The 14,995-nt window shown below is 35.3% G+C and overlaps 1 protein-coding gene across 2 annotated transcripts; it reads right to left on the bottom strand.

The window, feature by feature from the left end:
• Positions 1–116: 116 nt before the first annotated feature.
• LOC123873638 (protein quick-to-court) lies at positions 117–14,197 on the bottom strand. Of its 2 annotated transcripts, XM_045918586.1 has the most exons (6): positions 13,722–14,197; positions 5,874–6,142; positions 4,605–5,633; positions 4,050–4,151; positions 3,278–3,370; positions 117–1,916 (listed from the first exon to the last, which is right to left on the bottom strand). In XM_045918586.1, exons 2-6 carry the CDS (start codon positions 6,108–6,110, stop codon positions 1,713–1,715), a joined length of 1,665 nt encoding a protein of 554 aa, XP_045774542.1. In that variant the 5' UTR covers positions 6,111–6,142; positions 13,722–14,197; the 3' UTR covers positions 117–1,712. The 2 variants fall into 2 exon arrangements, with proteins under 2 accessions (XP_045774542.1, XP_045774543.1); XM_045918587.1 differs by lacking the exon at positions 3,278–3,370.
• Between the last annotated feature and the right edge of the window lie 798 nt (positions 14,198–14,995).

Here is a 14,995-nt window from a genome sequence, read left to right as displayed (position 1 = left end):
ATCTTTGATTAAGTCATGGAGAGATAATTCTTCAGGTATAAACTAATTTACTCGCACACAATTTGATTGCCGGTCCAATTATTTCGTGTGGAATAGGCGTAAAAGAAAACAAATTATAATATTTCTCGTTTATTGAAAACGTAAGATAGTTTGTCTGTGAATATTTCACAACACAAGTAATTAAGTAACCTATACCACAATAATTACTTATAATAGGTATAGTGTATTACATTTTCATATAACTTTACAGTTAAAAGATGCAAAATCACAATAATTACCCACTTAACCTCAATAGAGGTACCTAGTCCCAATCTCATCAATTTGACATGCTCAGAAAGTTTCAGTAGAAACGACCAAATGTAGGTTAGATTTAAAATTCGCTCACTATGATCAACATTGTAACAAAGTTATGTGATTAAGTTGCTTATGTAAATAGCTTTACTACTAGCTATTCTAAACAACTACTGCCCTAACCTTCGGCCTTGCCATGCAGTAAACTTAAAAATATTTTATTTTAAACCTAATAATACATTTTCTGTGAATTTCAAATTGAAAAGAGTAAGTACAATATAGATGTTTAAAATATATAACAAACTTTCAAATTAAGATTGAACAATAAAGCAAGATTTTATTATGCAATTTATTAATATACATATAACGAATTTATTATGCAATGATTATTTTATAACGTATACTAATCACAGATGCAGCTTTCAAAGAGGCAAGAAAACGTCGACATAACTCAGTAAAAAGGCAAAGAACATAGGAACTAGAAAATAAATTTTATTGTAGCGTAAGGACGGTGATGTTCCAGTGTAAACACTACGTGTACATCAATATTCTCTATGAAACCAATAAAACTAATGATCTTAATTATTATAGTATTGTGTACTAGCGCTTAACAAGCAAATATAACAGAAAAGTTTTCTCACTTGCAAAATAACGAAAATATAAAGTAAATGTAAAGTAATGTAGGAACAACGCAAAAAAGGAATAAAATATGTAAAACTATAACACTTAAAATAGTTGTCATTATCAGCGAACCATCACTGTACACTTAAAAATAATAAAAGGTCAAAAAATTGCACAACAAAAAAGGAATGTTTTCTTTGGCGCTTAAAAACTATAAGGGTCATAACAGACACGATGCTTGTAGCATCAGCGATCGGTTATTTAGTTGCTTTTCGGACTGCTGCGATTGGATATGTGTATGCATATCCAGTCGCAGGAATCAAGGCGATTTTCGGAAGCCCGACGCGTCCGACCGCAAAAAATCGTCAAAACGCGATGAATCATCGAAACAATAGTTAAAACACTTAAAACGTGCAATTTCAATACAGCGATCGAACGCAGAAGGTTGTCAAAACGCGATGCAGTCACAAAATCTCTGATCGCCGATGCCAATGAAGTGTCGCGTCTGCTACGGCCCTAAAAATCACAAATTTAGCGTCTAAAAATAAATTCGTTTCTAAAATCCAAAAATTTTATAGGATGTAGGTATAAATAGTTAATCACGAAGATTAACCTAACCATTATGCAATGTTGCAATGAAGTATAACTACGATAATCATATCATGGTAACACAAAATAATGTGCACCAATATATATTTTAATATTTATCTAGCTAGCGGCCGAGGACATGCAACAATTAATTCTAACTAAGTGGCAAACATTTATCTATTTTATGAACTATCACATATTTCCAGCAGTCTCTACGTGGCCCTAGCTTTGCGTATATTTTTCTTTTCCGCGTCAGTGAACCCTAGAATATTCTCTATAGCATTTAAGTGCCCCTGGTGGTTCTCCGGGTCCGTGAGGAAGTAATATATCGCCGATTTTAAAAACTGTAACGTCACTTCCGGGTCCACATTGGTCTTGTTGCCTTTCTGGGACTCCACGATGCGGCGGTACATTGCCTGTAACAGATACAACTTTGTATTTATTGTCCGCACGAAGGTATCTAATATCTTCCTACATGCAAATAATTTCAACGAAAAACATAGGTAGGTATCTAGAAGTGACTACAATAGAATTCAAATTATAAATTACATACAATTCTAAACCTACTTATTTATTTGTATTAACGTAAAAAACTAAGACATAAAATATACTCGGTATAATTCGTGGGATTTCCACTAAATTGCGTTCTAACAGAAAAATCAAATATATCGCATGCGAAAAATATCGAGCGCGGACTACAGTTTCAGTGTTTTTTTTTCAATTTGCAATAAGCGATTTGGCAGTAATAAGATAATTTTTTTAGAGAAGATTCATAACTTTCGATACTGTCAAATAGCTTATTAAAAATGCCGCCAAGTAAAAATAATTCTAGGAGGCAGCGGCGGACTAAGCCCGACGGTGGCCTGCTTAGGCCCCCATTCTCTGTTATACTACACGGGAAGCAAAGATTGACTGACGAAGCAACAGCGCGGCAACATAGCTACTGCAGACTGCAGTCGCTCATGACTTTGTACCTCCAAATAGATCGATAAACTACCCACTACGCAGGTTTTAAATCAGACTTTTTTACCTGGCGGCATATACATTTGAAGCCTTTGAAAAACAAATGTTATTAAAGTACATTCTATTTTTATGTTAAAGTCAACAGAAATCCGTGATTAACTTAAAATATACCTCATCACATTATATTCCAAGTACTTCCACCAAATAACCAAAAGAGGCTGTTTCAAACTATAGCATGCAGATTGCAGATGCAAAGCTTAAAATAAAAGCACAGGTTATTTTTGTTCTAATAATAATTGTTAAAAACTAGCTTTTACAGTAAAAAAATAGGGTTAGACATTATAATATAGTAATTGGTACATTGCCGCTTCCAATTAAATAATGTCACAAGTATAACAAATAGAAATAAACAAATACAATATTTATTCATACTTCCATTTTGTTTTTTTTTTTCAAACTAACTTCGAAATTCTTGACTATTAAAAATATAGGCATATAAGTATTAAAACAATTAACTTGTGACATTATTGTTTTAACCAATAGTAAAACAGCCAGAATAACCGTAATCGATAATTCTACAAGAGATATCTTCTATGCAAACTTTAAACCCATAGAAATTGTAACTTGATAAACTAATTTGGCAAGAAATGCAAAAGTTCGAAAATAGCTGTTAAATAATATCTATAAATTATTAATTTTATGATAAAAAATAAAATATTTACAACATAAATAAATAGACCTGTGCACTGAAGCATAAATTATGTGTTACAAAAAAAGGGAAAAAAGTTTAAACGCTGTCTGTTCGGCCTCCAACCTTTCGAGCTCCTAGGACCCATAAAGAAACAGCCTCCTTTGCACTAAGAAGTACTTGTGACTTTGCAGTTCCGTCCGCTGTGAATGCCGTGTCCTGTAATTCACTACACGTTAAAGCAGGTCCAGTTAATTGCCACTACATGCTCATTCTATTCATTCTGTGTAAACTGACATGTTATTTTTCATACCAAAAAAATAGGGATAAATATTTAACAATAATAGGGAGTTTGACACAAAATGTTGATTCTATGATTATTTTTTCACACTAGAAAATAGATTATTGTTACAAAATGAATAAATTGATTAGTAAAATGTTTTAGTACTGCTGATAGAAATAGTGTACCATTTTTCTGACGAAATATGCTAGTAACGCCATACTTTCCGTCCCGTAAAGAGGGACAAGATAACTCCTTCTAAATAACTTTATTTACTTTTCAAATGTTATTCAATCAACTTATTTTATTATTCATCTGTATATTTTATTTGATTGGTTTTAAAATATTTTCGTCGTAAATGAACACAAAACATTTTGATGAGTATCAACATCCCTATTTGTGATAATATTATATTAAAGAGCTACTAGAAAAATATACCGAAAATGTTAGCAGTTTAAATAGATTTTGGAAGAATGCTTAATATTTCTAATAATAATCATGAGCACTGTTAAATAAATAGCTTCCAGGTATTTTGCAAATCTGGAATTTGTTCATAGTTTGTTAGCAAGAGCGACTACACAATGTTAAGTCATTCTTTGGGTAGAGAAAGATACTTACTCGGACATTCTCGAGCTCCGTCTGTGTTATTTGAAGCTGCTCCAACAGTTCCTCGACTGAAACTCTGTTTAGCTGACTGGTGCTAGGTTCGGGCTCTCCCTCCTGAAAAAAAACCACACATATGATTATACATGACTACTTTTTAAATTAAGTACCAATAAAATTTAGGGATTAATATGAGAAAGAGTTTCTCATTTATTTTTTATTCATATACCTTATAAGTTAGCCCTTGACTGCACTCTAACCTGGTGGTAAGCGATGATCAGTCTAAGATGGAAGCGGGCTAACTTGGAAGGAGTACAGCAGTTTTCATGTATTGATTTATGTGCAATCAAACTTTTTTCTTTTAAATAACAATGCTTTTATATTGTTTTTTTTTATAGAAAATATGAATAAATGGACATGGACACACTGATACTAAAACTACTATAACTAAAACAAGAAACACAAGTAAAGAAATGTTGAAATTTTATATCTAATCTAATGTCTACATGATAAAAAATTTACAAACATGTCTTTGTTTTGAAAGTAAAATAAAAAATAACAATACACTACCTTATCCAATTCATATTTGACAGCTTCCATTCCCTTATTATACATTTGCAGGTACATGGAGCGATGTCTGCTGTCATCATCTTGCAGCTGCTTGCTTGCATCTTCCAGCTGCTTCTCCAAAACATGTATTCTCTCTTTCGCTTGTTCATAATTTGGCAACAATTCGCAGTAGCGAGTGTTTACATCCGCTAATTTCTGAAGCAATGCTTCAACCTTGTCATTGTGAGCTTTCTTTATTTCCTGAGTTTCTCCCACGTGAGATCTCACGACGTCTTCTATTTTCTTCTCATAGTAAGCCATCAAGCTACGCCGCTCTTCGTCACTATCTGTAACTTCCGTCATGCAAGATGCATCATGGGTCAACATGTGAACAGACTCTTTGGAGTGTAGAGATGAATTCGTAAGATCATCAAAATGTCCAGAATCGGTAAACGATCCCTGCATCTCATTCCGGCACCTGGTAGGAGTCTGATCTTTAAACATTGGACTGTCGGTGATGTCAAATGAACGGTGAACATCTTTACATTTGACACTCTCCTCCTCGATCGAAGGCTCCTCATTGTTCTCTCTCACCGTCACAACCTCACTAGAGTTTGACTTTTCATCCGGAGAGAATATAGAGGCCTTGTACAGACGAAGCTCGACCACTTCCTTAGTGAGCTGAAATATTTCACTGTCCTTCTTTTCCAAGTCCTTTTTAGCTTGGCTTAGAAGGCTTTTAAGGCGGCGAATCTGCTTCTGAGCGCGTTGTGTGGGTGTGAGGTATTCCTCTCCTGCTAACCCGGCATGTGAGGAACAATGCAACACATAGCGCATGGATCGTCCGCTGAAAGTGGTGCCATTGAATGGGGCATATCCCGCGTCGATGGACGCGGCGGTGGCTGCGCTGCCGTAGCTGTGTAGGGAATCGTCATCGGGCAAATCTTCTGGAGATCCTGGGGGAGTGTGGGCAGAATCTGTCATACTTATGCAAGGGTCTTGTGTTTTCAGGCAGGATTTCCTTGGTTTGTTACCGTTTGCGTTGAATGACTGGAATATAAATAACAGTATGTTAGGTAATATAATTTTACTCAGTAAACTTTCATTAAGTAGTTTCTTTGTTTATAACATCACAAACACATAATATAGATAGGTTTTACAACAGAAGGCTATAATCACATGGAAGCCCTATGGAAAATACGTTGATTGTGCGGTGTTTTACCCATGTAGCCATGACAATAATTAAATAATTACAAGTAAAATTCAAGACTCAGGAGAGTAGGTACTTACTTGACTTCGTTGACGATGGCAAGGCTCTGGAAGTCGGGAGCCATCGCTTCGTGGTTTCTGGTTGTTATTTTCCGTGATTATTGGGATATATTTCCTCGTTGTTAAAGGCGACCGCTGCACCATTTTTTCACCGCGCAGCCGCAGTGAACACGAGCGTCGGAAATTGCTTGTGACATTTCCGGCGCAGTAATGTTCATCTTGGAACTCGGCTAATCTTCTTCCGCAATTTCTATTCATTTTAGTTATTTAATTTACATTGACGAAGCGTTCTGCAAAAAATTACCAGATGGTAAATTGTAAAATTGAAAACTCAAAGCAAACATCATAAATTCAAAACTTCTTGAAAAGTCAAAACATACCACAGATTATAAACCAATAGGAAATAATGACATTGATTAATTCGATCAATTGTATAATCTGTCAGATTGATTAATGATTAGATAAAAACGTTATTTTAAAAAATATTATGGAGATGCCAGTGGGCTTCGGCCGTACCTAGCTAGTTACACACCTTCCGGTAAAGACGCACTGCGAAAGAACTTAGGTCTTAGCCTTCCAGTGCCTTCCAGTGGGTTGGTGACCAGTAAGTATGTAGGTACCTACATACTTACATAGATATGTACTGGTCACCAACCCAAGGTTCTATATTTTACAGAAAAATTAAGTACCATTTTACCTATAGTTACTATATCGAAAACAGAAAAATATTTTGCCTTATTTTTTTATCCCCAAGGCGCCGCACCCGGCTCCCGGGCTTGTAATAAAATACTGTCTGGCCTGGGCCCGGAGCGATAGCTCCGTACGCTCGAACTTCGAAAAGAGTTACCAGCGGGCAGCGATCTATGAGATCGCAGTGAAAAAAAATCTGACGGGCCTGTTTTCTTTTCGTGGGCTTATGAGTTTAGTAAGTTACCTAAGTAGTTAGGCTTATGAGCAATTTAACGTTAAATCTAGATAAAACAATAAGGTACCGACCTACTTTAACGATATTTTCGTAGTTACCGTGTTGTTTTTAGAACGATCTCGACTGGTTTTAATAACAATACTAAGTAGATGCACATACAGCATACTGTATCTAGACTATTGTAGACCTAAGCACAGAATAATATAGGTACCTAATAGTACCTACTATACCTAAGAAGCAAAATGAAATGAGGACAATAATTCGCAAACAGTTTTGAATCTCTATGGCGCAGCTGTTTAAATACCTATTTACTCACTGTGCTATTATGTGAATACCTGCGTAAGTACAAATTACCATAGGTACGGATGCGGAGTTCGATTCTCGGTTAGCGAAAATTATGAAATCCACAATCAAAAAACAAAAAGCGGTAGGAAGGGTACTCACCTACCTTTTAAAATTGCAACAAACAGATCAGTAGAGATATGGGCAATAGGTATGGGCATAGGTAATTTTGTGGTTTAACTTTCTTTCGGCTCTCCATTTCAGTAGGAGCTATTATGTAGCTGGTATGTAGGTCGGTTATAGGTAAAACAATAGGCAAATCGTATGCATCAATTCATTGCAAACGTCGTGAATTATTGTTCTCTTTCTACGTGAATTATTGGTGCAATAGGTAGGTACAATAAGCAAATGTCAGCGAAAGTGATTTTAATTTCTTGTCTCAGCGTTTGCAGTTACATACTTACATACAATATGATGTATGAAACGATTGTCCACCGGGAAATTGGGTCGGTACACGCGAGCCGGTGATTTCGCAAGATTTATGATTGCATGTGTATCTTTCTGACAAATACCTACCTACCTACCTACTTATTGACAAGTGTAAATTAAAAATTTTCAACACCCCCGACAAATCATTTTCAAATAAATAATTATGTATATCTAGGCAACGTCCATCTTGACAACTTGACACTTGTCAATTGACACTTGAATATTATGAACCTAAGGGTTATCTAACCTTCTTTTCTACAAGAAAACTAGAAAATAGCTGATAACTTTTAAACGGCTGAACCATTTTTTTTGGATTATAGCTAAGAACACTCTCGATCAAGCCACCTTTCAAACAAAAAAAAGTAAATTAAAATCGGTTCATTCGTTTAGGCGCTACAATGCCACAGACAGATACACAGATACACAGATACACAGACACACAGATACACACGTCAAACTTATAACACCCCTCTTTTTGGGTCGGGGGTTAAAAAAGTAAAATTATTGGGACAGTAAATTCGATTGTCTTCATAGAAAAAGCATAGATACAGCGTTATCAGAAAATTTTAGTTCATAGGTAGGTATGTTTTGCTGGGTCGCATCATGCGATGAGACTCGCATCATAGAATTTGAAACACGTTTATAACTTTTATTTCATGTACTTAAAGTAAATAGTAGATTAAAAATGTACCTACCTACTATCTATGTAGACTATTACTTATGATATAACAAGATGATTACCGCGAATTCGTGGGCGTGGATTTAGTTTTTAAAAAATCCATGTAAACTTGGATTTTCTGGGATAAAAAGTAGCCTAAGTACCTACCCATATCCGTTTTTCAGGTTGCAAGTTAACTTTCGATTTCGTCCACATGGATTCAAGATTTTTTAGAATCCTGTAGGAAATCTTTGATTTTTCGGGATAAAAATATACATTATTTTGTTATCCGTATAATTATCCGTCCGTGTAAGTTATCTCAGTAGGTATCGTTCGTCAAAATCAGTTAAACAAATGGACCTGAAAAAGTACCTAACACACAGACAGTCAAACACATTTGCGCATTCATAATATTAGTACGGATATGGATATTCAGATTCTATGGTAATTTAGTTATACCTAAGTACCCGGTGATTGGTAAATTGTTACTAGTAATAAAATAAAGTAGGTAGGTATTGCCATGGACAAAATTTTGTTGTTTTTCAGTAACATTTCAGTACATACTTAAGTTAATATTCTTTAACTAGACACAAGAAATACTAGGTTTTTCTCTCTCCGAAAGTATAATTTTACAAGACGTTAAGTTAAAGCTACGTTAGCTACATTAGTGCCTCCTTTTTTCTAATAAAACCGAGTGCCCCATTTCCTTTTTACTTTGCAGCAAAGCAAAATTTCATAAAGGAATCTGCTCCGGAAAATATGGAAAACACGCATTCTCGGTAACCACTATCATGATTACAATAAGCCTACTCGTATTAAGAATGTTCTTGTTTTATGAAGAACAAAAAACCGGTCAAGTGTGAGTCGGACTTTAGAGTCACACGGAGGGGTTCAGTAGGTAACATCTTACAAGAAATAACACTTTTTAATTTTTTTGAATGATGTAACCACAAAATCATGGATTTTGGAATTTTCGCCTTTTATTGACACAGGTACCTACTTGTGCTTTAAAACCTTGCAGTGTAACCTACCATTATTTCATGATCACTGATCAGTGATCAGGTAGGTATAGGTCAATCAACGGGAAGTACCTACCTACACTATAGGATGTGATTTCCTTGACGGGTCTTGATAGACACGACAGACTAGACAACAAAATGATCCTACAAGGATTCCTTAGGGTTCCTTTTTGTCTGAAGATACGGAACCCTAAAAAACTGATTTCACAGTTCATATTTTACTGAAGCCACCTACTGTAAATAATAAATAATGATACCTCTTTCTACATAATATGTTATGTAAATCATCAAATTTAAACCATCATTGCCTCATTTCGCTGCATGAAAATAATCCACCGTAGGTATTCGATCAGTCCAATATTTCCTCTACACAGAACTTCTGAATTACAAGTTACAACACTCGGCGTAGTTGCAACAGCTACTGTGAAACATTTCTCAGCGAATAACGCAAGAATACAATCGACTACACAATGCTTGGTGTACCTACCAACTTCTTTTCCTTACACCGTAAAAACACAACAGCCTAAATAGATTCTGTGTACCTACTACCTACCTACTTTTATAGTGCACTAGCGACCGCCCGAGGTTTTGCTCGTTAAATAGAAATCCTCTTTATTCAGGTCTTTCCTCGTTTGGAACTTACCTTCTGAGCAAAACAGCTTTCTACGTGTAAGGAAGTATTAGCGTTGATAAGTCAGTCAGGGAGACAGAACTTTTCTTCTGTAACCCCTGAACCAAAAAGAGGGGTGTTATAAGTTTAACGTGTGTATCTGTGTATCTGTTTGTGTCATCGTAGCTCTTAAACGAATGGGTCCGATTTTAATTTAGTTTTTTTTGTTTGAAAGGTGGCTTGATTGAGAGTGTTCTTAGCTATAATCGAAGAAAATCGGTTCAGCCGTTTGAAAGTTATCAGCTCTTTTCTAGTTTTCTGGTAAAGGTTTTTGTGTCGGTGGTTTTTAATAATGTATGTATTATTAATAATTATAATATACCTACCTACAATTTAAGACGACAAAACGAAACCAGTGAAAAATCTCAAGTAAGCAGTAAATAATTAACATAAGTAATATAATAAGTAATTGTTAGTGACCGTCCTTCTCTGTCGTACAATAAGAACCGGATTGGATTTATTGAACCCGGTTATTGGTGCGTGAAACAGCAAATTTAATTTAACGTGAATATTCCACAGAAGAAATTGTTTTATAATTAAACTATTTCATCGATTCGCTAACGTTTCACAAACCAAAACCGTAGATTGCTGCTTTCCCACGTTTCTTTAGATAAAGATATTCAACTTTTAATAAAAAAGCATTGATAGCCGAGGTTAAAACGTCCGCCTTCTTTTCGGGAGGTCGGGGGTTCGATCTCGGGCACGCACCTCTAACTTTTCGGGGTTATATGCGTTTTCTAAACAATTAAATATCACTTTCTTTAACGGTGAAGGAAAACATCGTGAGGAAACCTGCATGCCTGAGAGTGCTCTATGTTTTCAAAGATGTGTGAAGTCTGCCAATCCGCATTGGGTCAGCGTGGCAGACTATGGCCTACACCCTTCCCACTCAGAGAGGAAACCCGTACTCAGTAGTGGGCCGGTGATTGGTTGATCATGAATAAAAATGACGGAACGGAGACGATAATATGGGTTTAAAGAGTGCTGCGTAAGCTTGTGTGTTTGTAAACATATACCTAGATCTGTCAATTTCTTCCGTCCCCAGCGGAGATTTGAGATTTGATAGTTCTCATTTGAATACTATCCTTTTTTTAATTTATAGACTATCGCTTGGCTGCAATCAGACCTACTAGCAAGTGATGATGCAGCCTAAGACGGAGCGCGCTTGCCTAGAATTTGCCTATTCACTCTTGACTTGAAGGTACCCATATTAAAAGTGGAAGACTGATGCCGGAAGGGCGTTCCATATCCTAGCGGTTCGGATTGGAAACGAGGAAGCAAATCACTTCGTACGTGTCCGAGGAATTTCAACTACATACGGATGCAGACCTTAAATCCAATCCAATCCAATCGAATTTAACACGTTCTAGAAACAAATATATCTATCCGTGTTTGTGATTTGTCAGATTTCCGTAAAAATGTTCAGTTTCATACCTAGGTAAGTCGATATATACCTAAACCCTAAAATTAAGTAGGTATAGCTGTATTCTGTGCTATAATAATAAGAATAACAAAGTGGGGTACCTACTTAACAATTGCTTTAAACACTGCAATCTTTTTATTATTATATAATTACTAAATATTAAAAAATATTACTTATAGAACTGTAAATAGGCAAAGCTTTGTTTATTGTTTACAATAATTAAGTAATACAAATGGTAAATGACCTTGATGCTACCCGTACGCATGTGAAAAAACTTTATTAATATTATAATTAAGTAGGTATATGACGACTGGGTATAATTACACAATGGAGATCGTTACTAAAATAATGCTCTTGGCATAAACGTGTGCTTAAAAAGGTAAATAATTATTACCTAACAGAAATCTAAAGCGCTTTGGGATTAATCACGAATGAATAGAAATTAACAAAACGAACATCTTACAAAATAAATGCATAGGTACCTAATGACGTAACGTAAGTATCTACCTAATGTTAAAATTTAGAAAAGATTTCACTTTTCCAGCAAGTTCAGATAAAATTTTTAGGGTTTCGTACCTCAAAAGAAACAAAGGAACCCTTATAGGATCACTTAGTTGTCTGTTTGTCAAAGGAATCAAAACCTATAGAGTACTTTCCGTTGACTAGAATCATGAAAGGTATACAATAGTTAGTAGAAAAGGGAAAATCCGGAAACCCTGATTTTGTGATTACACCACAAATGAAAACAAAAAGTGTCATTTCTTGCACGGTAGTACGGAACTCTTCGTGTGCGAGTCCGTCTCACACTTGGCCGTTTTTTTTCAGCTAGTTTTCACATGGTTTTCACCTTCAAGCTTTAGAGCTTCTGCAAATCTGAATACAAACCAATACATAATAATAATTAATAATCACTTCTGTAATACTAGTTCAAATGTGCATCTGTTTATTTGTTACTTCTTTACACTTCAACTTCAACCAATCAACTGATTTCAAATGACCCAGCTCTCTAAATGAGAATTTAAAAAAAAGCCGATTTCAACGAAATATATGGATATAATATTATATTATATGGATATTTACCTACCTATACTAGGTAGGAGTAGGAGCAGTAAATAATAATTTCAAACTTTGAAACATCATTCACTTAATTTAAATACTTATCGCTGTGAAAAATGCACTTCAGGGAAACTTGGTCAGGGTTATTAGATTTGGAAAGTCTTAGTGAAGTGAGTAAATATAAATATCGATGTAATTAAAAACAATAATGCATTATTTCTTGATGATAATTTCATCATTATTTATTCAACACATAAATAAAATATTAGTTATGCGTTTATATAACAAAAACAGTCTTACAGTAAATATAAAAATTCAATCGAATACAAGATCGAATATCGTTAAAAGTTTCTAGAATAACATAGACATCAAGATAGTTTAATAAACTTACTTACAGTTGTTTTTTACGCGACGATGATGTTTTTATTTTTACTATTTCCTGCTTCATAATAATTATTACGACCATACAATCCATACTTTATTATAAATGCGAAATAATTTCTGTCTGTCTGCTAGATTTTCTTGGCCCATCCGTTTACCTAACGGATTTTCACGGAATCTGGTACAAAGGTAGCTTGCATCCCGGGGATGGACTAAGACTCCCTATTTTTTAATCCGAAAATCCAAATGTTTCCACGGGATTTTTAAAAAACCTATATCCACGCAAACGAAATGGCGGGCATAATTTAGTAAAATAATAAAGTTTAGTGATGTGGACCGATCAAGCAAATATTGCATAAAATCAATACGCAAGTGGTTTTCCCAAAATCGGGTAGATCTAGGTACCTACCATTGTGTACAAATATGTATTTGCTATCGGCTATAAAACAAGTTAAAAAGAACTCGGTAGGTAGGTAAATGGACTCTTATCAGAACATGAAAATAAAAAGAAATAAAAGTACCTAGTTACCTACCAAGCGATAATGTGGAACTGTTGATAACATTTAATATAAATTTTAACGGTAACATAGCTGTACCTACCTATATAGGTAGTCTAACGCAACTATGTAATAAGGCCCCAATTTATATTTGTCTCTGCAATATACTTATTAATGCCTATAGAGAAATTGCCTTTACCATTAAGTAAATATTTCACTTTTCTTTCTTATTAGCTTTTAAATCTGAACTACTTTATTGAACAATCAGACAAATTGATTATAAAAGCCTTTTTTCGAAAAATATTTTTGCACCGTAAACTTAATATAGTATTGCTACTGATTTTTTAAGTATAGGTAGTAGGTATGAGTCATTAAAAGCTTTATTACTATAATAAATGTATAGTTTCAGTTTCAAAATTGAAGTAGATACCTACTGAAGTAAGTTTGGGTTAGATATAGATATACTCACTAATGTTTTTGACTTGTGCAAAAATTCCAAATCCATTTCTCACTTTTGTGGAAACATTAGTAGCACACATCACTATAATAAGTGAAATCGTATTTCGTTACTCGTTCGCACTGATATGTTCGATGGTGAAACTTAAAAAAAAATATCGCATTTCCCGCAAAATTACATAGAGTAAACCATCCACGTTAACTTTTACGCTAGGAATGTTGCGGTTCGCGCTGCTTGGTCAATGTTTGTTCACGCTAGTTGGTGCCGTCGCAAACGCCCCTCTGAGACGACGGCGCAACTGCACGATTAAAACGACTCGAAAAAACTAAACTCCATCGCCAAGAATATCAATAGACCCGCTATCAGGTAGAACAATATCACATTTAAGGTTACATAACAGAACATTTGTTACCGCCAAATGTTACGTTAGCAAAACGAATCGACACGGAATTGCCTCCGAGCTCTATTGCGGGCAAAGTGAGCGGGCGATATTGGCAAAGGTTAACGCCGCCATCTAGTTCCGATCTTGTAAAGTTATATTGCAGTTTTTTGTGAACCAGAAAATTATTAACTCATTCCATCAACCATTCAACAATAAATTGCTGAACGCACGAAGAAATGTTTAACGCAATTTGGAAAGTATCGCAGTCTGGATAAGCTGCTCAATCGGGCTGGTTTTGATTGAGGTTTTAATTGTGGCGGGAGGCTACAGTCACCTACAGTCGTAGCAAAGACGTGCCGCCAAGCGATTTTGCGTTGGGGTACGATATCGTGTAGAAACCGCTTTGGAGTATGGGTTTATTAAAACTACCAAGCTCTTTCCAAGTTAGCTCACTGCCATCTTAGACTGCATCATCACTTATCACCAGGTGGGAGCGCAGTCAATGACTGACTTGTAATGGAATAAAATAAAAAAAGTGCCTATATCTATACTAATAAATAAAATTGGAGTGTCTGTCTGTAATTTCGAAATAACTACCACATATTAAGGTCATATGGTTATTTGAACGAAACCATAACTGAATCACACGTTTTTAAAATTTTTGTCTGTCTGTCTGTCTGTCTGTCTGTCTGTCTGTCTGTCTGTCTGTCTGACTGTCTGACTGTCTGTCTAAAAAGGCTAATCTTCGGAACGGCTGAACCGATTTTAACGGGATTTTCACATACAAGTAGAGGATTGACCAGGGTCTAACATAGGCTACTTTTTTAACCGACTTTCAAGAAGGGAGTTGTGTTTTTCTACCTATGTACACCGAAATCTCCGAGATTTCTGAACCGATTTGTGT

The sequence above is a fragment of the Maniola jurtina genome, chromosome 17 (genome assembly GCF_905333055.1).
Source record: "Maniola jurtina chromosome 17, ilManJurt1.1, whole genome shotgun sequence".
Classification (NCBI taxonomy): domain Eukaryota; kingdom Metazoa; phylum Arthropoda; class Insecta; order Lepidoptera; family Nymphalidae; genus Maniola; species Maniola jurtina.
Note: the sequence above shows the minus strand (reverse complement) of the source record. Positions and strands in the feature narration are given on the sequence as shown.